Raw genomic sequence first — 23,931 nt, 5'->3', positions numbered from 1 at the left:
GACTAGCTGCAGGTCTTACAAAAATTATTCATTTTTAGTGCGTCAGCACACAAAGGTCTGAACAAACCAACTGCTCTTGACTACCACAAAACGACTGAGCGTCATTTACAGCGACAATATTATCAGCACCGTGACAAATCGATACCCAAAACCAGCTGACACGGCACTAGCACCCTCTGAAACACTCAGCACCCGACAGCAGCAGGGTCCGGCCCTATCTGGGGACCCCGAGAGGTGACAACGTGTCACCACCTCTGCATCGGTGTCGAAAACGGATGGGTCTGATGCAAGACTTCAGAAAATTCAATTACTCCAGCACATGCAAACTTAATTTGTGCAGGTCAACATATATGGAACCGATTATTGCCTGATCAAATTGTCATCTGCGTGCACTTTAAAGACAACGCTGCCTTCCCTCGCTTTTCACGTCAAATTTCATTGCATTCATGTTAATGATCTTTTAATTTGCTATGCAGTTTTGACATTTCGATGACAAACGTACGCTACAAGAGACTGCAATTGGAATTTTGTTCATGTCCTTTCAACGTCTCCTGTGCAACTAATACCTTCAAGGGATATTGTCTCCGCTGCAAAACTTGGAAGGAGAAGAAGAAAAACAACTTGAGTAGCTTCTGGTGCAATTGCTTTAATGCAGTATCGATGGCAGGTCTTGCTGCTATTTGTCTTCGCGACAAAAAACTTAGGTGCAGCCAGTCAGGGATAAAAAAAAATCATCTTCCCCACCATAATCACAAAAAAAAATGACAATCTCTCCTGACAAAGGGACTGATTTCTGAGGTTGGATGCACCAGCCTCCGATGGGAATTAAAAGTAATTAGTGTCAGCTTCTCTGGAAATCTGGATGCTGAGTGAAATAACTAGGAAAGACATTTATGAACTCTAAGAGCTTACGAACTCTAACCTAAGTGTTCGTCTCCCCTTAGTAATATTCATGTGTGCTGTATAATAACCTTACGCTGATCAGGTCGGCTCTGTAGCTACTCAAGCCTGTCCACGCATCTGTCTGAGCCCAACACGTGGATGTCCACCTGCTCTAAGTCAGCTACGAGTTTAAATATCAGTTTAAACAAAGTACTGGTTGTCCATGTAAAAACAGGGCTATCCAGTCTAAACGCTGATTTGGGTACCGATGGTCTCTCAGTGATGAAAACGCCCCGAAATGCCCCGCCTTTCTGCTGCTCCTTCTCTTGGACCACACAGAAAACGATGAAGTCCCTGAAACTTGCCCTAGCCCATGTTGAGAGACACCCGAGCACCCTGAGGATTTCATGCGCTCACATCCACCTTCCCCTCATTTATCATCACTGAAATACTGGTTTCCAACCCAGCTGCCAGGCAATTTCTTTCCTGTAACTGTGCTTACCTCTTTCTAATGAAAACAGGAACCTGCTGAGATACCATCTCCCATTGTGAACCTAAAACCTAGCATTCCCCAGAGCCTGCACTTATCACTCCCAAATAACCCTAGGACAACTGATGATTTTAGTCCCTCTTACCTTTGGCTTCAAGATGGGCGGGAGGATCTCAAGAGAAGGACTACAAATGCATCGAGCCCAGGTTCTGGCCACAAAACCAGGCTGGTTTGGGACCAGACACCTTCCCCCAGATGGAGGGGGAGAGACGAGGAGCACTCAATGCTGCTCCACTCAGATAAATGGCCTCCTGACTGAGGGTTTCCGTGAAAGAAGAAGGGGAGGAAAAGGTTGAATCTTTGGCCAAGCGGCCGCTCTATGCAGAGGACAGGGAGCTGGGGGCTCACCTCCAAAGGCAACCATGGGGGTCGGAGATCTGCTCCCACAGGAGGTTGCGGACACACAGGTGGGCTTCTGCAAGTAGGTGTAAGAAAACCTCCCCACCTCACGAAGATGCAGTATAAGAAAACCTCCCTACCTCGGAAAGATGCAGTTATTAATTGCCCTTCATAAAGCTGCCTGGGTAGAAGTTGAGATGTCAGCGCACGCTAAATTGATTTCCCTGGAACCGAGATGATAAGGCTGCAGCGATGCCTCCGCGTTTCTTTGGGGCACTCCAACATGCCTCCCTATTCATCTTCTCTTCCAGCAGCTAACACACACATCACGGAGACGCAGATTTATTAGGAAGCGGGTTTTAATTCCTAAGGGATGTGAAAAGCCGTGAGCTGGTCCCGCAGCGGGGAACCCCTTTCAAACCTCCAATGGACAATTTCAATCCCCCGTGCAAGAATAGATGCCTTTCTTTATTCTCTACTTCCAAGCTGCTTTAACAGCATCTTGAGGAGGCAAAATAATAACTCACAAAGTCTCCACATGTGGTAAGAAAAGATTAGACATGGCTTAAGCAGGCAGGGATTTAAATCCGGACTGATAATACTGTAGTGAAATTATATACCATAAAGGCAAGGAAAAAGGGGTTGCAGTTTACAACAAAAAAAAAAAAAAGGAAAAAGGAAAAAAAAAGGTTTAATCTGGGGACAAAAACCTTCATATAAATCCAGCACATATATTGTGGATGATTATTTCAAAAAGCTGGGACTTGTTCTGTTGATCTTTTAAACTGATTACCGAGCAAATGTATGCACTTTTAGAAACAGGCACTGACAGACATGAATTTCAGATGTCCTTTTTCATCAGCTTTTTTCTTCTTTAACAATGCCAGATTGCATAATACTTCGGATATTTTCAAATAATGTGGAAATTCAATTTCGGGGCAGCCATGTAATTTATTGTACAATAGTTACAGCGTGTTCTAAAAGACAGCCACACCGAGGCTGACTGCCTCCCAGGACCAGAGAGAGTTGTTTCAAAAATGATAAGATAATTTGGTCACCGGTAAAAAGCGAACAGAAAAATGGAAAGCAATATTTCCTCCACGCTCTAACTTGACACTTTAGAGGAATCTTGAAGTTATTAAATAGGAAGGATATTCCAAACGTCTATGCTCGGCATTAAACGGAGCGGGTAACTCCAGGCTGTGGCAGCATCAGTCAGTAACAGCAGGGGGAAGCGGTGCCTGCTTTTCACCTGGGCTTTGCAAAGAGCAAGTTTTCCCCACTGAAATCTTATTTTCCTTCTGTAAATATACGTATGCGTAACACAAACATTTACAGGAACGTGGGTACGTGCATTTGTACGTGTTTTAACGGAGACAAATTGCTAATAGCTAAATGATACCGACGGTTAGTTGCTTAAAATTTGCTTATTACTTTCTAAAGACTCAGGTTCCTAAGCTGACTTTCAAGCATTATTGACCCAAAAAGGGCTGAAATACAACTCTGGTTATGTTTGCACACAGCAACTGCATAATTGGAAAGAAATGCAAGAAACAGCAGAGCAATCTCAGAGCAGGAATTGAAGCGGTATCAAAAACGCAAGGGAATTGAGAAAAAAACAAGTCCAAGAATCTCAGGTGGTATTTCACCACCATCACTAGTCTTGGGGTTTGGGGAAATGATGCCAGGGAGCACTTGGCTAGAACTTCCGTCTCGTGATAAACAAACCTGTAGACACAAAGCCACCGAACAACACAAGCTGAAAGTTCCCTCTGCCAGCCTGTTCGCGGCTGTTTTTCAAACAAACATTGCCTTTCAGTTAAATTTTGGTACACGGCAATACGTGATGATACAAAAGAGTTTCCAGGCTTCTGCCAAGCGCTGGCTTTTCCACCACGTCTCAGAAGGAGAAGGTGTTGTGGCAGGGGCTGAGCCTCCCACCTTCGCCCCTTTGGTTCACCAAAGCAGACCGGTGCCTGCCCTTAGGAGTCCAGCACCCGCCTCTGTTGGAATGGGAGCTGCTCTGGTCCCCAGATGCTAAGAACTGGCTACCAACGCCACTTTTAGGAACAACTCCTCTGATCAATGAATTTTGCTGTGGGAGGGTTAAAGTCATGTTGTTTTCTCTGCAGTAGCCCTTCTTGGACCTTCCAGGAGGGAAAAACTATAGTAGGATAAACTGAACAAATTCATCTTCTTTCTGGAGACCAGAGTCCAGGAAATATTTACAGATGAGACATACAGAAAGAGAATGTGAAAAGGCTGTACTGAAAGCTTCCAAGTACTCCAAAAATTAATAAAACATACTTACAGGCGAACGTTAACTAATGGAAAATATTTGGTTTTAAATTCAAAGCCTACATTTCAGCATCATTTACGCTGTGACACGACAGAAGATGGGACGTGTGAGCATCAGAGCTGTGACTCAGAAGTGTGACAGAAGATGGGACGTGTGACATCGAGGCAGAATTGTGGCCCCGACCCCGACCCAACTCACACTCGGGCTGCGTGGCCACCTTGACGGGCTGCGAGCTCTCGCCGGGTCCCCACTCGTTGAAGGCCACCACGCGGAAGGTGTAGGTCTCCTCCGGTCGCAGGTTGCCCACGGTGAGCTGGAGAGTCCCGGACTGCGACGTGTTGACTGCCCGTTCCCTGCAACGACAACAAAAACAACTTTAAAATGCATTTTGGATACTTTTTTCTGCAGCCGGTAGCGTGCAAGGTGTGATTACTTATCAAATTTCGGTTCAGAGCTTGTTTGTCTGTAAGGTTTCTTTTGATTTCTGCTTTCAAAAACCTAATTCAAGTAATGGTGCCTACTGGGAATGTGGCAAGCGCTACAAAAGACTTGTATTTTAGCACTTCAGAAGTAATATAACGCTGGTTCTTTGCCTTTTTTAATAAAACATAAAAATAATATTGATGGAAAAACAATCTGCAAAGAGAAGCGGGTAAAAATGCTTCTGTGGCTCATTTCCTACGGACGCTGTGCCTCGCTCTTCTCCTTTACCAGAAGCCCTGTGAAAAGCTAACAACAAAATTTGGAGCTTTCATGCTACAAAAAAAAATTATTTAAGAGTGAATCAACTAATTGTCCAACTTTTTGTAGCACTGCCGGGGCTCTGTGTGCTCTGGTAGGGATGGCGAGCTCTTTATTCTTTGGCGAACATCTCCTAAACCGAAATCTCTCACCCAAGCAAAGCTCGTCAAATTGCATTCCCTTGCCTCTCCTCTCCCATTTCTGTTTTCAAGCTGTAGAAGTAGGAAGCCAGTTGCACGGAAAATGCCTCCAACGGATTCAAGACGAAGAGACCAACTCTGAAAGCAGGGGTGCTGTGTTGGGGTCGGACACCTGGTACAAAATCCTCCTAAATCCCCTGAGATGCATGAAGCCACGGCACTAAGAGAGAAACCAAGATATGCAGTGACTTCCCACCTGCACGGTGATGGGGCTGTCATCAGATGTATCTCACCGTACACATCTTTTCTTTGTTAACAGCAAAAAAAGCAACAAGACCGGAGTAGAGTAGCGAGAGAAGGAAAAGGAGATGAAATGATAAATAAACCTGCAGTCGGGTGGCTGTTTGAATACTCCTCTGTGACTGTGGCACCCGTGGTGATACGTATATGAAATTCTGGAGAAGTGTATGGTTTGTAGCATTGTTTTGGTAAGTCTTTTGCATTACCTTAGTAAGAAACTAAAAATAGGGGCACCTATAATCAAGCAAACACCCCAGGGCTGAGACCAAGATGTTAGGGCAGTGCAGGAATTCCCTAAAAAGCACCAAACATCCTCGAGCCAGGCACCTTGACACTTGGGGTTCTCTTTTTCAAGCCCGTCTCAGCCATAAATTACGGGCTAAAAATAAAAGCCCTTGACTAAAGTCATTCGCTTACTTGTAAAACGGAGGCTTCGACACGTAATTTCCAGTGACTGAGGATCATGTTACATTACAGTATCAGCATGTAAAAAAAGATAATTACAGTCCCCATATATCTCCTAGGTGTGTAACAAATGCTTTTATAATGTTTCAAACACCTAATTAGTTACTCCGAGTAAGACAAGTCATGTTAATGCTCCTTGCTGTGAAATGAATACTATTAATTTTAAAACGGGTGGACTTCCACTACCTTGAGCTCTTTTTTCAACCCCTACTATCGTTTTCCCATGAAATAACACAAAAGTCCTTGATTACAACAAGCAAACCTCCAAACTAATGTAAACAGTTCATCTGGGAATGATATTTTAGAACTTAAGCTGAATTCTAAAGATAGGCTCTAATCAAATAGAAGTTTTTGCATTCAATTAAGTGGTCCCTCGACTCATTTCTTCGCTCTGCGCCGTGCAGGCAGCTAGTTGGGGAGCTCTGTTGGCTGCTCGTGACCATCCGTGCATTCATTAATGTGGTGTTGAAAACAAATTGTAGTGAACGTTCAACTGAAAACAAAGCAGCTCCCAATCTTGCAAGAGCCCTTCATCGAAGGAGTTTGTGTTAGGGTGGAATACCGCTGATTTCCAGGAGCATTCTCCTCCTTCTTTTCTTTTAAGACCAGGGCATCCCGTTTCATTTATTTTATTTATTCACTGATGTTTGCAAACATTCAGTTAAAGAAGGATGGCTACAAATCAGGGCCCATTATTTAAACCAATTCGCCATTTCCAAGGTTGCAAGAAAAAACCAAACACTATTTTGGGGCTTTGTGTCTCCTCTAAAATGTCAAACAGGAATATATTATTGGAAAAGTATTTCTCATTGCTTATAAATAAATTTTTAATTTAAAACTTTAATTTTTAATTTTAAATATAGCACGTAAATTCTCACTGAGGAGGCAGAATTCATTCAATACTCCGGACAGGTAATTAAATATGGCTTGAGATTACACGTAAGGGGTTATTTTATGTTCAATAGCTACAAGATCAAAAATAAACAATGCCTCTTTCTTCATGATGACTAACACACACAAATATCAAATGCCCGTGTGAATCAATGCTCACTTGGTACAGAAGCAAAGCAACAAAGACGGATGAGAAGAGCAAACAAACAACCAACCAGGCTGAGAGTGAATCCGAACAACAAAAAGAGACCAAAATTCAAAATGAAATATTGGATCTGGCCCATTTTGCAAATGTTCTCAACAAAAAAGTTGCAACTCCAAATTCGTCTGCAATTAACCGGCGGCCACATCCAGATGCAAACGCTGTTGGTTTTGAGGAAGTTATAGATGAATATATTTAATATATAATTATATATATAAATCCAGTGCTTCCCACCTGAAGACCACCTCTAGCAACAAAAAAGTAATTTAAAGTTCAGTGTGGATGGACGAGATGCCGGCAATGTGGGCACCACCACTCCCAAGAGCTCACCATCTGGGCAGCGAAATGGGAAACACGGCAAGAAGGCAAAGATTTACCTCTTCCATTGCAGAACTTGACAAGCATTTTTAATCTTTCAAGTGACCTTGTTACTTGGGTATGAAAGAGTTTGTTTTCGGGGAGCTTATAATGTCAAGGGAAAGGTAAAAGAGCTCTTTTCTCTCCTGAAACTGCTCTCCATCAAGGCAGGATGGATTTTTATATTACATCTATGTGTGTACCCTGCAGAGCGGTATCCATTGAAATTCATGCATTATATTCTAATGCCATATTTAAACAGAAAAGACGAACAATAAAATGTGTGCTTCGGTTATGTATCTGCTAACAGATCCTATACATGGCAAAACTATTTGTTCATTTTTTGTCAGTAGCCTGCTATTATCAGCAAGCGGTACGGAGTATATCACTTTTTAATCTGAACTTTTTCTCAACCCAGCAACTTTCCTGAGTGCAGAGGTATTGGGTGGCTGTTTATTTCCTAATAGATTTCAGGTTTGTTTTATCCTTTCCTGAGAACCCTGCCTTTTACCTTTAAGTGCTCTTTCCAGTCATCCTTATCTGCAAGAAAAAACATTTGATCCCCCGCCGGATGCCTAGCAGAGCACGAAGATTAAAGAGCATCCCGTCAGAAGGACCCTGGTGATTACAGCACGGCAATAAGCACAATCGCTTCCAAAAGTGGCTTCTTTCAAAGGGCTGAGCCAAAGAGCCCTTACGGTGGAGTTCAAAACACGGGGGACAACTTCTCTGGATTGTCCCCAAAGCCGCCGTGTGTGCTGGTGCTGCCTCCTGCCACGCAAATCGTCCCCCTCTCGAGCACGGGGTGAGCTCCTTACTCCAGACTTACAGTAATTTCTCTGACAATTCCTCTGCATCCCTGAGGTTAATGTCAAATCCATTTTTATTTGATCTTTTTTTAAAAAAAAGAATAATAGCTCTTTTGTAAAAATAACATGTAAACAATGAAGCCAAACAGCTCAAAAATTCCATGGAAGCTTTCAAAGAAAAATGACATTAATTTCATCCTGCTATTAGCCTAAAAATTTGCAAGAACACACGTGCTGCTCGCTACATGGAACTGGAGATGTGCACTCGAGCTGCAGGTGCCATTTTAAGTCCCTTGCTAGGGGAGCATAAGGGAATTTTATTTTCCCCTCGTTTGCTTCTTTATTTTAACACAGGGCCTGCAGTCTTCTGCAGGAGACTCTTTAACAAGGTGTGTATCTTGTTGGGAATGGGCCTAACGCCTCTCGCTGGTATTCAGTGCTTCGAGCAGCACCACAAATTCTGGAAGAAAATTACTTTTAATGCAAGGGAAACCAGGGGTGAGCTCCTTTTACATCTTTGGGAATTCCAAACACACCAACAAATCCCAAAAGGTTTTTAAAAAAGTAAAGAAATGGGAATCCCCTTGTACAGCACACGTCCTATCCCACTGCGACCAGCGCTGATGGGTACAGACAAATATTAGGACCCAATTGTACAAAATATTTGATTCTGCCACGTGAATCCTTGTTTGGTACCCAAACTGGGAGGGACACGGGAGCAGCTGAGCATCCTCAGCTTTACACACACAAGCACCACTTGCCAGCCAGCAGTGAAATAAAGGACGGGATACTTGAAGCGAGTTCTTCGTAACGATTGCACGGGAAGGGAAAAGCACGAGGTTCTTCCCAGGCATCAAATAATTTTTGTATGGAAAATAAAACCAAGGTAACTACACAGTACCTGTTCGAGTGTGAAATGAGCATAAATCGTGAGGAATCAGGAAAAGACCAAATAACCTACAGTGCTGTTATAACAAAATAATCTACAGTGCCGTTATAGCAAAATAACCTAGTGCTGTTATAACAAAGGAGCTATCTGCTGGGCAGCAATCAGCCGTGTGGCCGGAACAGCCCAGGCTGGCCCGCTGCATTCGCAATCACGTTAAAATCTTCTTCGCCCTCTCCCCGACTGTTTTCAAGACCTCGCACCGCTTGCAGCGCTCTAAAAGCATCCTCCTCTCGAGTTGATTAGGGCTCAACAAATTCGCCTAAGCTGGGGATGCAAACAACACTTGAGCCCGTGGCTTCGGGGGAAGATGAAAGGTAAAACATGGAGCTAACAATACTTTACGTTAGACGGCCGAGTAATAGCTGGAGGGGTAGGATCCATGGACATCACTGTCATCCAAAAACAGCCCCCCGTACCAAGACGACAAGTCTTGTTATATAAACGTTGATGTGTTGTCTACAAAAATAGACCGCAACAAAAGGCATTGCTGGCCTCAAAACATCGGGTTCCTTTTGTTTTGTTTCCACACACAGACAGAGGGAAGAACACAAGGTTAAGAATCTTTTGCAAGAGGATGGTGAAGAGCTCAGGGGCTGTCCCCAACGAGGGGCAGTTCCCTGGGATGCAAGAGGACACCTACCTGTTGATGCCTTCCCTGGAGAAGAAGACCGTGTACGCCTGGATGCTGCCTCGGGCTTCTGCGGGCGGGCGCCAGCTGAGACGGACAAATCGGCTGGAGACCAAGACAGGGACCACATCTCGGGGGGCAGAGGGGAGGACACTGGAGCTTGGGACAGCTGGAGGGGAAGGAGAGGACACAGTCAGAGAGGCCAGTGGCACAGAGGTGGCGGGGCCGGCGGGAGGTGCCGTGCTGGGCACGGCTGAGGTGTCACGAAACAAAGGGCCAAGGTGGCACGGAATAAGAGTGAATAAATGAGAGGGGATGAAAGAAAGAGAAAAAAAAAGAAACTAACAGTAAAATCACGCCTTAACACACCATCCTCAACCAAACAGCAACATGGAAAACTCAAGCAAGCTACTCCCTCGGGATACTTGAAAATTATTTCTTGTACGTGTGATCACAGAGTCTGATATATTCATTGGTTCGCTCCTATTTCGGTGCTCTTGTCTTGTACGCCCCAAGCAGCATAAGTATTTAACCTCATAAACAAGCAATAACTGACCACTCAAAGCCTCAAGCCTACAAACCTTTGGTCTGGGAAAAGCAGAAACTAAAGTAGGGTGTTTTAGCACAGCATTTGTTAGATAATCGCATCAAAGTGGGATAAAACAAGAAAGAAAGGGACAGTGAAACTTACTAATAACACCATTTTACATAGAAAAGTGTTCTGTCTATAAGCAAAATCCAGAAATGAATAAACTGCAGGTTCAAGCAGGAGAATTCATTTTAGCAAAATACCTCTTAATAGTATTTAAGGGTTTGGTTGTTGCCCACCAACCAAACTCATACGAAAGCCGGCCAGCCAAGTTTTCATCATCGGTATCAAACCAAAAGCATTTTTTTTCCATTATTACAAGCCTATTTTGGACCAACACCCATGCACATACTGTAAACTGTATTAGTAGCATTAATCTACTGTGAGATCATTAACGGTGGTTTATTACCTAAACAGCTTATGAAGAATAGCTTCCTGTGAAAAGCACGGTGCTCACTAAATACTGGCACTGCGTTTCCTTATATTGTCCCTAAATTGTTTTTTTTAAAGCAATTAATACCGTTATTATTAATAACAAATATTATTACCCCTTACTTATTGAGATCAATCCAAAACTGGAGGGAATTAAGAAATTTCCCAGTGGCATTTCCAGAGTAATGATGTGTTGAAAGAAAGTATTAAGCCCTAGCCTCAGCTCTTTTGGCTGCGAAGTTGCGATCCATTATTTGCACTGAGATTGTGTTTAGTTGTCCTTAGTCATGGGCCACTGCTCTAAATAATGTGCAAACACAGGACTAAAGTATAATCTGTGTACATTTATAGGAGAAAGACACAACTACTTCGCTGCACGGTCAGAGCGAGGAGATTTGGGCTTCTGGTCTGTTCTGTATGTTGACTCGTGTATTGTAAGCGCATTGTCTTCTAATGAGCTGTGTTGGGTAAACATCTCTAGAGAAGTATCAAGGGCAAGATCTGGGGAAAAAAAGGACACAGAGAAACCTGCAAGGCTTTTTCAGTGGAGTTCTTGTACTTAAATTCAGAAAACTGCCCTGTTGTTAACAATGTTGGCATCTGAGAACCTGTAGAAACCCTCAAGTTCCCCGACAAAACACCCCAGTATGCAACTCCTCCATCGAGGAACCATCCTCTTGGCAAAGCACAGCGGTCTTTCATCAAAGTCTCTTCCATCAAAGGTGGTTTAGCGTTCAGAAACTTGAGCTACAATCGGCCCCAAGTCTCGACGTTTAGGTGACTCTACGCATGATGGGTGTCTAGGTTCCCCCAAAGAAAATGGGGAGAGCTAACGGAGACGATGGAGCCTAAAAAGCTACTAAAACCATGAAAAGACATCTACCTTTAAGCCTGCTGAATAAATATCTTAAATCTGGAGGTGAATCCATACCCACCACGACCTCATGCGCACGGATGCTGTGGTGGCTGACCTGCTAGGTGCCCGTTTGTTTAAATAATGGGAAGAAATGAAGGGAAAAGCAGCAAGATTGGGACTGTAGTTCTAGCCCACCAAGTACTTATTTTACTTTGGCTTTCAGTAAACTCTGTAGAGCTATCACTGACAAAAGCAATTTCCCTTTTATCGTTGCTAGCAGTGAATAGTAAACATATATTGTACAATATAGAAAGACATATAACCTGAAATTATCTCAGCAAGTAATATCTGAAGTCCTTCACTCTTTCATGTGACTACAGAAGATCAATCCACCACTGCCTAAACCATCTACATCTGAGTTTGACAGGGGCTGATTTTAGCCCGATGTGGTTTGAATTAACTCCTTACGAGGTACATCTCTCCCTGCTCTCATGGCGGTGTGAATAATCACCTACCTCTGTACAAAGCAGGCATAAAATCACACTGCTCCCATTCATTTTCCACAGGTGCAAATGACTAAAGAACCTACAGAGAAGGCCTGAATGTATCCCAACAGGGTCCGATTTCCGTGTTTCCTTCAGGAAGCCACATGAAACGTCTCAAATTATGAGCCAAATCTCCCACTATTTTTAATCCAGAATCAGCTGAGAGTTCTGTGACCTTATTACTTTGCCAGTAGGACGCACGCTTGCACTGGGTCCTACTGGTAGCATTTTGAAAAAGCAAACATTTTTAGAGAACGTAGAAATATGCCTGATGGAGGCTCTTGCTTACAGCCTTTAGTGTTGGAATACAGATCAGTTATAAAACACGTTTTCACAGTTGCTGGTTTTAAATAGACACGGGCACGCCTGCATACAGGTAGGGAGAAGTCCTGGCAGCAGCATCTTTCTCCCCTTAAAACTGAGTCTTTAGAGACCAGCAAAAGCTTTTGGGGGATACACAAAAAGAGATGATGAACAAATGACAAAAAGCTTTGAAATTATATCCCACAATGGATTTGGAATCAAAAAAAAATACAATATCATTATTGCTAAGCAAAGGTGGGAATAGGTGATATGAGTTTATTCACGGGCTTCTCCTGGTAAGAGACATAGGTGCAAATCCTCTAAATCCAAGGAAAAAAAAAAAGTAATTAATGATTTCACTGAAGTGCTCCTGGGACCTTTATATAGTGCTACATCCCAGACCTCAACCCAGGTTTTATACCTCTGTACCAAAAAGACTTGTTTGCTTCTCCTTCACAAAACTACCAAATTGACAGAAAAAGAGAAAAAAATTGTACGTTTAAGAAGAAAAATAAGTTGAAAAGTGGCTGTGCGTTCAGAAACTGTTGCTCTTGTTTTTCGATTAGCGATTTTAACTTTGATCTAAAAGTTATCCTGGTAATCTGCACCGAGGACCAAGTCCTGAACCAATTCAGATGAGTTTGACTTTTCTGCTCTTAAAGCAATTAAAATTTGCGTGTTTTTAATTACTCATGTCGAATTCACATACAAAACTGGAGCCTGTTATACATATACCATAATGCCACACCCTTGCATTAACAAATACAATCATTTTTCAGGTCATAAATTAATACAGAGAGAGATTAGTAACCTGAGCTATATATAGGATCTGCCTATACCTCACAGCAAGTGGTTAATTTTCATGACGTTATCCATTTAGCAATTTTTTTTTAATTGCAATCTTAGCTAAGCCAAGACTATTCAAGCAGTCATTTGCCACTGTTTCAACGCTTGCGGTATGCTAAAATAAGACCGCGTACTATAGGCTATCTATACTTTCAAAATGCTGTCAATTAGAGCTTGTTGGTAAGATTTGAAACTCGGTATTTTTCGGGAAAAGTGAGAAACCTACCGCACTTATAACCTTCAACTTCCTGCTGCAAAGCACACTTTCCTTAAATAGGCCACATACCCTGGTGCCAAAATATGACATTTCAAGACATCAAATGTAAGTTTTCAGCCAAAGACACTACATCAAAGTATCTGTCATGCTTTCTAGCAGCTATTTCGATTCATTGATTTGGTGTTTTCAATACAGATATGAAGGGTTTACATATATATATATTTCCTTTTAAAAGACAACATTTTGCTGAATGTATTTAAGCGTAGACAGAACATTCAGGTTTTACATTAAGCACTCCATTTCAAGACAACAAGATGTTTTATTCATGCGAAAATATAAACTTCTGGACTATTTCAAGTCTCCTCCCCACATCCCCAGTAACTTCCTTGCGTTTAGCACTTTAAATCGGTTATTCACACAGCATGAATTGCAAGTGTAAGATCAGAAAACTCTTCTCATCCTCAGCATTAAACGGAAAAGTTATTTACGGGGAATTTTAATGCCACAAATAACACCAAACCTGTCCTTATGGTCTGGTGTTGCTCAGTACAGCCTGGTCAATCTAATCTTTTGTGACATTCCTGCATTGAGGGAATTCACTTTTTTTTTTTATTTTATTTTTTCAGAACCTCTCTGACCCATCTTTCACGGTTTGCTCTACGGAAGGTGTAAGATATAACTGAGAAAAACCTCCCTGCAGGAATATCTGTAACCAGAGAGATGCTGCGGATGTAACAGCTAGGAACTGAAAAAGTGAGGCGTTCTTCCACCGAAATTGGCTTACATAAGAAGATCTGTAATAGATATCAATTTGGGGAGATTCATCATTTTTTAGAACACAGACACTTTGGAAAGAATTGTTCCCATTTCGTTTTACAGAATATGCCCCTTTATTTTAATGGGGCCGTGCCATTGTATCGCGTCACTGCGGGCAGCTGGGGAAGTTTAGGGGCTGACAACAATTTCTGGACCAAGCCTCTGAGGCGGCTCCTGACCCACGGCTGGGATTAAAACCCATTCTTAATTTCTCTTCTTCTTCTTCAAGAAAATCAATATTCATTTACACCAAGGAAAAATAGAACAACTCCAAACAAAATCAGCAATCGCGGCTGCAGAGCAAGAGTTGCCTAATTTTTCTTTGCACCAGCTATCAGACAAATAAGGATTTGTATTAAATTGGTAACACATCACTAATTGTTTCTAATTAAACAGGCTACACCAAGATCTGAAGATGAGAGGAGATGGAGTTTTGCACAGCGCCATTTTATCCCAGGAAGATTTATCTGGATGAACTCAACGTCAACGCAACCTACGGTGGGTTAGGACAGCAACCAGGATCTGAGAGGGGAAGGCAAGGAAAAATTCCGCATTTCACGTGGACGGTGCTCTCATCTTCCACGTCACATCTAAAACCCAGTGCTAACCTGCATCGGGCAGATGTTCCCTGGGATCCAGGAGCTCTCATCGCCCCAGATTAAGCAACTAAATCACGGACCGGCGAAGCAGAGAAACATGAACTGCGATGAGTCCCCGTGTTTTGGTCTGACCATCAAGTAATTAAATTTTGATCTTGCTTCTAACAGCCGCGAGAAAAGCAGGCGTTGAATCAGATGACCTTTAGGGAGATATGGAATAGGTATAATTTGCTGTCTCAAATATCTATCATATCGGACAAGTTACTGGTAGCTCATTACTTACGGCCAAACAAAATGCTCTTTTCCGCACAAGCAACTCCTATTACCTTTCTTGGGGATCATTTACAAAATTTGGCCTTTCCAGTTTTCATTCAGCCGATTAACCATGCAAACACGGTTTCAAAGCATCGCATTCAGAAGCATTTCTTCAGGCTCCGTGTATAAATCTATCCTCCAAACGCAGGCAGAGCTCGCATTTGCCCAGCTCGTATGTGACCGCGCGCATCTCCGATGGATTTGTTCACACGCTTTGGGTTTCACCCATGACACCGAGCACATGCCGGAGCGTCAGGGTACATCAGCATATGCTTAAAAATTTTCAGCCCATCTGCAGTGATACTAATTTCCCAACTAAAAGATCTGTCCTCGCTGCCATACGTACTTCCTCCCTTCTGGCTTCTCGCGCAGCTATTCATTATCGCTCGGTGCCATAACGATGTTCTTCGAAACGAGTCATGCGGTGCTAATTTTTATTATGCCTCTTTTATGACATTACGAACCTCGCTATAAATCACCGAGGTTCATGTGTGTCAACAGTGCCGGGTGTTGCTGTAAGGGGAGCTCTCTCCTGACTCAGCACCTCCCGGGATCAGCCCAACGGCGCTTTCAGAGCAGCGTGTTGAAAATGGGAAATAGGCTTGGGAGATGTCAAGAGTTGCACCCTATGCGATAATAATCGTGTTGGAAGCCTCTCTGTGCCCCTGACACTCCGTGAGGGCAAGGGGATGGCTGGGGACGTTAGAGGTGGATGCGACCAACTCCTCTTTGACATACAACCCCTATCATTTAACTGCTCTTTACAAAAGCTTTGGGGTAAATTCAGCCAACAACAGCACACAGTGCAAGACCGTTGCTCATACATCCTAGACCTACCGTAATTTCATTCACATCAGGTTTGTCAATGCTACAGAAAGGAGCTTTTAACAAGACGGGACTGAGTAGGAATGTGCTGAAGATCCTCAGGAGATGGGCACTGCCAGTCCCAAAGCGAGCAGCTCTGAGCAGGAGGCCCGCCACAAGGAAATGGACCCCCACTGCGATTCTGTTACCGCAGTGCCTGACCACCCTTCGGTAGCACATGCACACCCAGGAGGCACATCCATCAAATATTTACTCCTTCAATTCCGCATTAACGAGCACTAGGGGAAGGTGGGAGGACAGGAAGGCAGCGTTGCCCTTTCACTTCTCCCAGGTAAGAGTCGGCAGACTTCAACTTTTCCTCTTCTTCCCTGGGAGAGAGACCCCTTTCCTCTTACAGCCTATAAAATTGCTGTTCACGTGCACAAGAAAAAAAAAAAATCAATGGCAAACACGGTCTTAATGGCTGCTTACGTAGTCAACAGATCTTATTAACTAACTGACACTGAGCACGAATATAATAAATATTTTAAAAATCCAGGGGCGGGATCAGCTCTCCCGTTCTATTGCTCTCCCCCTCGGTGCCGCGAGGGCATCGCGGAGCGGGTGACATCTGTCATCACCAATTAGTCACTGGGAAAAACGGGGGGGGGGGAGCTGTTGATTGCAAGCAATTCAATCACCCGCGAACGCTCCCCCAGGAGCCGCTGGTCAGTTCATCTAGGAACGATAGCTGCGGCCCACAGAAAAAGCAGAAATAAAGCAAAGGGTTTTAAGGCAGCCGAGGGACTCGGAAGGCATTTCGTGGTCAAATACCAACAGTGCTAAATGGCAAACATAAACGGAGCCATCATCTACGGTACTCAAAATGCAGCAAGGGACCGGGAGCGTGTTCATTATTTTTGCAAGTGAACTCAGCGCTGCAATAGCTATTTCTAGTAAGGACTGGCCCAGCAGCTCGAAGGTCGGCTATTTTATTTATTTGGGCAAAAGTTTAACTGCCTTTAAAACCGAGCGCTGAAGGGTTTCGAACGATTCACGAATTTAACAGAAAGTTGAATAATTTTTCGCTGAAGACAAAAAAAATGATAAGGGGAAAACTTGAGAACATTTCAGTCATTTTGAGAAAGAAGCATTTCTTTTAGGAAATGTTCTGGTACAGCTTATTGATCTTTAATTTTGAAATACCTTACCATTTTCAAAGGAAGACGGCGTAACTTTAATTATAGTTGAGCCAAAATTGCACCCCCTGGTCTTTGTTCCTTAGCGTACCCCAAAACTGTGCGAGCATGGAGCACCTCCTGCTGGACCGTGATGTGCCGCTACATTTGAGGTTCGTGTACTCTGATTTTGGAGACTTTCTAGGGAGGCAGACTATGTACTCACACTTTGAGCTGTCGATCTTCAAGCCCCATCTCTAAATCCCTCCTTTAGCTCAAGTTTCATTCACAGAGACACGTGGCCATCCGAGTCCAACATTATGACCAACGAGACCTTCAAGGTCTTCAGTCAAATTCCATCTAAGTGTGTAAGAAAGAAAAATCTCTGAATTATACTGACCTACCCCACTCAATAAAGCTCTGCTGATGGATGGGCACAAGCCTCCAAGTTTTGATGTCAAATTGCTTGAAGCTTCAGCACACGCCTGGCTGCTCTTCCAGGGATGGAGACTCCTCCCCAAACCTGGCCCAAGCTGACGGCAGGATTTAAACATCTGTTGATGCCTTCAGTATTTGGGCCAAACCCTTTGTTTTCAGAGAAAATGGGACCAAACAGGTCCCTCTTCCCGTGGCAAGGAGGTATTTAATAACTGATTTAATAATAATAATTACGAGGAAAGACGAATCCAACATTAGCTAAGAATCCAACATAAAGTAAAGCAACAAACTGCTTCGGCATCGCTTTTTCTCTGTAGCATTTCCCTTAATTTGGCTAAACGAGGTACTTGCTCTGTATTTTAGTTCTTATGTTTTGGATTCCTAGGAACCTAATTTTTCTCAAATACTATGCAATAAATTAGTCATTTTCTGTAGCTAGGCTTCCACCAGGCACATTAGCCTTTTATAATTTCTAATTTTTATTATCGTTATTCAGCTCTCAGTGTTACTCAAAGGTTTAGCAGAAGGCGGCATATGTTTCCTTATTTGCTCGGTGGATTAATTTAACAAAACTAATGACACTAGCATGAATTTGGGGGGCAGCCATGCATAGCTAATGGGGATGCTTTTGAGGCGAGACTTTCTGCACCTTTCCTCCTCGTCTGAGAAGCGAAGAATTATAAGCTAAGTGCATACACGGTCGTGCAGCCGTTCGTATTTTCTGGTAATGAGCACAGGAGGAAAGAGCTTCTTCTCTAAAGGACTTCTCTAAAATTCCTGCAGGTAGTCTGTCCAACTGACCCACCTCCACCAGCAGCAAAACCATGCCATCACGTGGTGGTTGCTGGCAGCTCACAAGCTCCAAAAAATCCAAGTGAGCATCCTGGCTGGTATATGGTGGGAATAGTTTCAAGGCAACAAGCCCATTCCCAGAGCAATTAGCAAACCTGAGGTCATCGGGACCAGCCTGGGATTCCGTGAGCTGCAAAAATTGGCCAACGGTTCTTGCTTTACTGAGCCTCTGCCACCTCTTGGCTAGGCGAAAACTAAGATAACTCACTCATCAGTTCATCTTTGGTCTTCACTGAGACAATATTTGTCTGAAAGGGAGCCAGCTTTGACCTGCACCAAAACCATTTGAATTTCAATCAGATAGCCCGAGGCAGAGATGGAAAAAGATGGAAAAAGAGGAAAAACGGCTGTGTAACAAACCCTTTTTGCCTGGTTTATAGGTATTTCCGTTGCTATCTCTGCAAGATTTTCAGCATAACATGGGGCATCTCTCGTGCACTGCTCTTGCCTTTTCCCATCTGCACGACGAAATAATAATGCCTATTTTTGATTGCTTTTTTATGATGCGGATTATAATGCAGGCAATAAAAAAAACGAAGCTCCCAAATCACTTAGCTCGGGACAGGAGGCGACGAGTAAGTAAATTTGATAATGTGAAAAGCTCAGATCTTACAGAGATAAAAGTATCAAAAGAGACTGAAGAGGATCTAAGAGATCTTTTTCCATCTGCAATTGCCCGGGTGCCATGGCTACTTTGCTCTTAGTGCTACCTTTTTCCTGACACAGGAATTACATCAACCGGTCGCTTTGAATTTCTGATTCGCCCCATCATTTTATCGCACAGTCTGCGTAAAAGGGGATGAAATAAACCCTACCATCCAGCTCGAAAATAAAGACGAGAGAAATGTCTGGGTCCACGTTTCCTGGAAAGTGGAGAGGGAGATTTTAAATAATCTGGATCAGCCCACACCAGGTCAAAAGAGCTAACGGTGTGCCTCACAACCCCAAAGGTTTGGGGCCACAAAGCATCACCTGCTCTTTCTCCTCGTACAGAAATTTCCTACGGTTTCCAGAGCTATGAGCAGGGCTGGGGGGAGATGGGAAGGATGAGGTCTGTTGTGCTGGGGGGGAAGAGGAAGACAGAAAATAATTCGATTTCCATCAGAAATAATTCATAGAAAAATAGCTTTACTATAAATGTGAAAAAAATGAAAGAAAAAAAAAAAGTCCTGCTCCTGCCTTACACTTACCCAAAGCATCCCCTCTGTTAAAGGCATGTCTACGGCACCAGATCCAGCATTTCCTTCCCCAAAAGCCCACGCTGTGCAAAGCACAGAGGGAGGGGACAGAAGGACAGCCCCGCAGAGGTGCCAGCACTGCTGTGATACAGCACGTAACAGCCACCGAAGCAGTTGGCGTCCCAGCGAGGTGACCCGTCCAGGACTCAAAGGACAGACGGATACCAGGAAGGCAAAACACCAAAGGGCTTCTTGTCATCTGCCTTCTGTGGTCCATCGGCCTTGAGAAGTGAAATTGCAGCGGCTGCTACACTGCAGAGATGAACGCTGACCCTAACTGGTCCTAAGTACGGACTGAACTCAATTTATCTATCGATTTATTGCTTTAGGAGCAATTTCCGTACTCCCGAAACCAAGATTTTCAGCCCGAGATCAAAGCCTGTGCGAGACCATCTTCCACAGCGGTTTTTACCATTTTATATTTTTAAGGAAAGAAAACAACGACCATGCTAGCTGCCCGTCCTTTAAAGCCACTATGGCATCTGTTATCTTTTGGCCAATTCTAAGCGAAATGCACATGAGGTTATGGATCTGAAAATAAGGAACTATCAAGGATTTAATGAAAGTCAATGCCTGGATGTGGTGTCCCAGGCTTCAAAGGGAATTCAACGACTCTTCTGCCTTATGTATGGATTTGGCCAACATCAACCTTGCATCAGTACCCAAAATGTGAGAATTGATGGCCATTACTGCATTTCTTCATGGTGGGGCATGAAATTTAGGGGATGAGGGGTCAGGAAAGGACCCCAGTGGGCATTACTGCAGGTCCGAGGCACGAACCTGCAGGATGCAAGTCTGTAGGAAAGCAGGCTTCATCTGCTACGTCGTCCCCAGAGCAATCGCTCCAAAGAAATTAGTAATTAAGAGGACTCCCAACCAGAGAATTAGTATGTACAAACTCTAATAAACCTATTAGAAAGCTCAATGGCAGATCACAGGAATCAAAGTCGGAGATGGCAGGGTTGTGTCCTTCCTAAAAACCATCTCCCCACCTAAACCAGCTGGAAAACCAGCGATCAGATGGGTTGAATACTAATTCTGCGACCATTATCACGGTAGAAAGCACTGAAAAAAACCCCCACACATATTTCTTAAGATACGTTTTCTCTATAATATTGAATTTACAGATAAAAGCAAGCAAGCAGCAGAACTAATCTGTACATTAATGAAACTCACCGTGCCCTGCTAGAAAAGCGGTTAGTCTGAGACAACAGGATATTTATAGCAGTGTGCAGTGATACTAATAGTTTTGTTAACATTATCTACTTTGCCATAGACTTAAAAAGAATTAGACATAATGGTGGTAGTTACAGTAGCATCTTAAAAATTGCTGGCTTTCTACCATTCTAATTCTCTCTTCAATCACCTGTAATTTCCAACCTTCTCCTCACCTATTAGGTCGCAATTTTTCAGCTGAGAACCACCCACTAGTATTTTGTGAGGGGAAGGATATGGGGGATCAAACGGGAGAAATATTTTACTCGGTACAGTGAAAAAAATTATTTTGAAGCTATTTGCTTTATTTACATAAGAGCTAAAATTTGATCTGGAAATAATTCTACTGAACATCCACGTGGGGCATGCAGAGGAAATTCCTTTGGTTAGAGTTACAAATTCTTGCAGAAAAATTTCTGCAAGAAATTTGTTCCTGCTGCACCTCTGGTTCTAAAAAAATAAAAAAAAAAATAAAAATCGGGGAAATTGGAGAAAATTGGAGAAAACCCTGCCTCTGAGATAGCTGCAATGCCCGGACAGGGCTGACAAGTGCTGGGAAGCTGAGCAGCTCTGCCATGGCTGAGTTAGAGGAGTTTGCTGCTTGGTGCTCTAAGCTGAATCAACAGAATTCTTATCAAATTGACAAATATTAATATATAATTCAGTTTTCTAGTACAGTTAATTTTTTTTTAAGAAGTCGACACGATCCTCTTCCCCCAGCTCTGTTCCTGGGAGAACACAATCACAGCACTTTGGTTTGAAATGTTGCTTGCTTTTTCTCCTTGATAACGCTTGAAAAAAAAAAAAAAAACCAACAGTGTTTCTAAGGAAAAAAAAAACCTGGAGGAATAAAGAAAAAATCTTTTTGAAATATTAAATGCAATTTTATTTTGAACTGAAATGATAAAAAAGCTGCTGTGGCTGGGGTTACAGCTCCTCATCATATAAGGAGACAGACTTAAAGGGAGTTTATAATTGTCAGGGAGCTTTAAATAATTGAACAGAAAGACACAGCATGGGAGGGCGTGTTTTTATTGTGTAATAATCTCAGGATTCATTATTCATAATAATTATGATTATTAGTCTTGCAAGTTTTCTACTGTGTCCTTTGAAAATTACAAGACTGATTGTACGAGCTCGGAGAATTTGGAATAACACAGTTAATTTGCTTTTAGTTTATTACATTCCCCTGCATTAAGTTTGTTACCAGAGGGAATAGCCCTCTAACACACAAAAGCAGCGAAAAGAAACTATTTTTAAAAAATTAAAAAAATTAAGACCTCTAGAGCTGAGTTTAAAACAGCCTGTGTAGGAATGCCTGGGCACCTCCTCGTCCTGAAGCCAAGGGCAAGCTCCTCATTGCTTTCCAAGGTATATAAAGAACACAAAGAATTAAAAATGACAGTAAAGCATCTGATGTCAGAGGGATGACTTATGATATCCTTATTCACACTGAGCTGTGCTTACACCACGAACGCTTTGATATCGCCGAGGCTCTCCGTGCTCTCCGTTATTATTCAGAGCCAGACAGAAGTGGTTTTCCTGTCTTGAGAAGAAATTTGAGATAAAAGAGCGAGAGGGACGTTTCCGCATTCGGATGAGCCCGAGACCTTTAGTCGTTTTTCAAGGAAAAAAGGGAGAAGGAGCTGCAGCCCAGAGCTGGGGGAGGATGCTTCGTTGGACCCCCCCCCAAAGCCTACCCTTCGTGGCACGCAACCGGTCTTGGATGCAACGATAACAGGAGACACCAGTGTAGAAGGAAACCTGCTAAATACAGCATGAGAATGGGAGAAGTTGAACCAAGGCAACAGAACAGAACATGATGAAGTCGGTTCTAGCGCAAGGAAGTTTTTTTTCAGTTGAGGTATTTCCAGCTGCAGTTCAGATGACAGAAAAAATAAATAATTTTTCCCCACAGTACTTATGAAAGATGATTCACCAAAGACTGCAGTCAGATGTAAACAATCACCAGCCCCCGTCAGCGGAGTTATTTTCCAGCTACTCACTGATGGGAAAATGGAGCTAAATATTTCACCGCCAGCGTTCTTCCAGCACAGGCTGCAAGGAGCCCAAAGCAGCATGGTTTGCGCCACCAAAATCTCCGACCTCTCCACGTAACTCGCTTCCACGGCGCAAGCTGGTGCATTGGAGAAGCCGTCTGAGCTGCCCAGCTATTCATGGACATTTATTTTTAGGCAGGGCTTGAAATTTTAAAGGCTGAAACTTCGTTCTGCATTGGGAAAAAGGGCCCAGCACCATGCAGAGGAAACTTGTCCATTTTTCTTCTCCCTGTCTTTCCACAAGCTTCATGGAAATCCTCCGCTTGTATAACTAGGGGAATAATGGACTCCTCTTTACATAAAGATTTCATACTTATAAGAAGAGATTTTTTTGCTTCTCAAATGATACGAAGGTTTTCATGTTTTATTTACACCGAGAAGCAAATTACTCTGAGACTCTAAAGTGGGATGAGTTTTTGGGTTTGTTTTGTTTTTTGAAGGAGAAAGCAACAACAGAAAACTTCAGAATATATATATATATATATATATACTTACACATCTTGCTGAACATACTGAATTCTATGACTCCCTGCAATAAAGGGGCTATAATATAAATAAGGAATTTATATTTTATAAAAATGTGATCGATAGAGAACTCTGGAAGTGCTAATAGCGTAGAAAGCTATGCTAATGAAAATACAAGACAGCAAGAAAAGAAGTGGAAACAAGCTGGTTTTTACACACAAAAGAAATAGAAAGAAACACATTTAATGCAGAGAAAGGAAGAAACATTAAAAAGAAAAAAAAAAAGCACAGCCAACTTCCTAAAAACTCATGAGTCCTTGACATTGTGGTGACAAAGATCTTTACAGTATTGGTGATAGGGGTGATATTGTCCACAAAGAGTATGGCCATGTAAGTACGAAAATAAAAAAGCCTTTGAAAACTGTCTGTACAAAGACTGGAGGTGAAGGCATAGACGAGGAAAAAAATGAAAAGATCATTCTTCTTGGACCTTTGTACAAAGAGCCCGATAACTGATTGCTATGCCAAGACCTGAGGAGCTGAAGAACCACAAGATATATCTTTAGGGTATTCACGACCCATACATAAGCTTTTATCGTGTGTTATAACAA

General features: G+C 42.8%; 1 protein-coding gene across 13 annotated transcripts in view; it reads right to left on the bottom strand.

Annotated features, from left to right (window-relative positions):
* Positions 1-23,931, bottom strand: part of DCC (DCC netrin 1 receptor) — a 425,812-nt gene that overhangs the window by 134,302 nt on the left and 267,579 nt on the right. For all 13 annotated transcript variants that reach the window (XM_066988962.1, XM_048079751.2, XM_066988960.1 and 10 more), the window contains 2 exons: positions 9,565-9,721; positions 4,269-4,423 (listed from right to left, as the gene is read on the bottom strand). In XM_066988962.1, coding sequence (XP_066845063.1) covers positions 4,269-4,423; positions 9,565-9,721 — 312 coding nt within the window. The remainder of the gene's footprint in view (positions 1-4,268; positions 4,424-9,564; positions 9,722-23,931) is intronic.

Source organism: Anser cygnoides, chromosome Z (assembly GCF_040182565.1).
Source record: "Anser cygnoides isolate HZ-2024a breed goose chromosome Z, Taihu_goose_T2T_genome, whole genome shotgun sequence".
In the NCBI taxonomy this organism is placed as follows: domain Eukaryota; kingdom Metazoa; phylum Chordata; class Aves; order Anseriformes; family Anatidae; genus Anser; species Anser cygnoides.
This window is presented reverse-complemented; position numbering and strand designations above follow the sequence as displayed.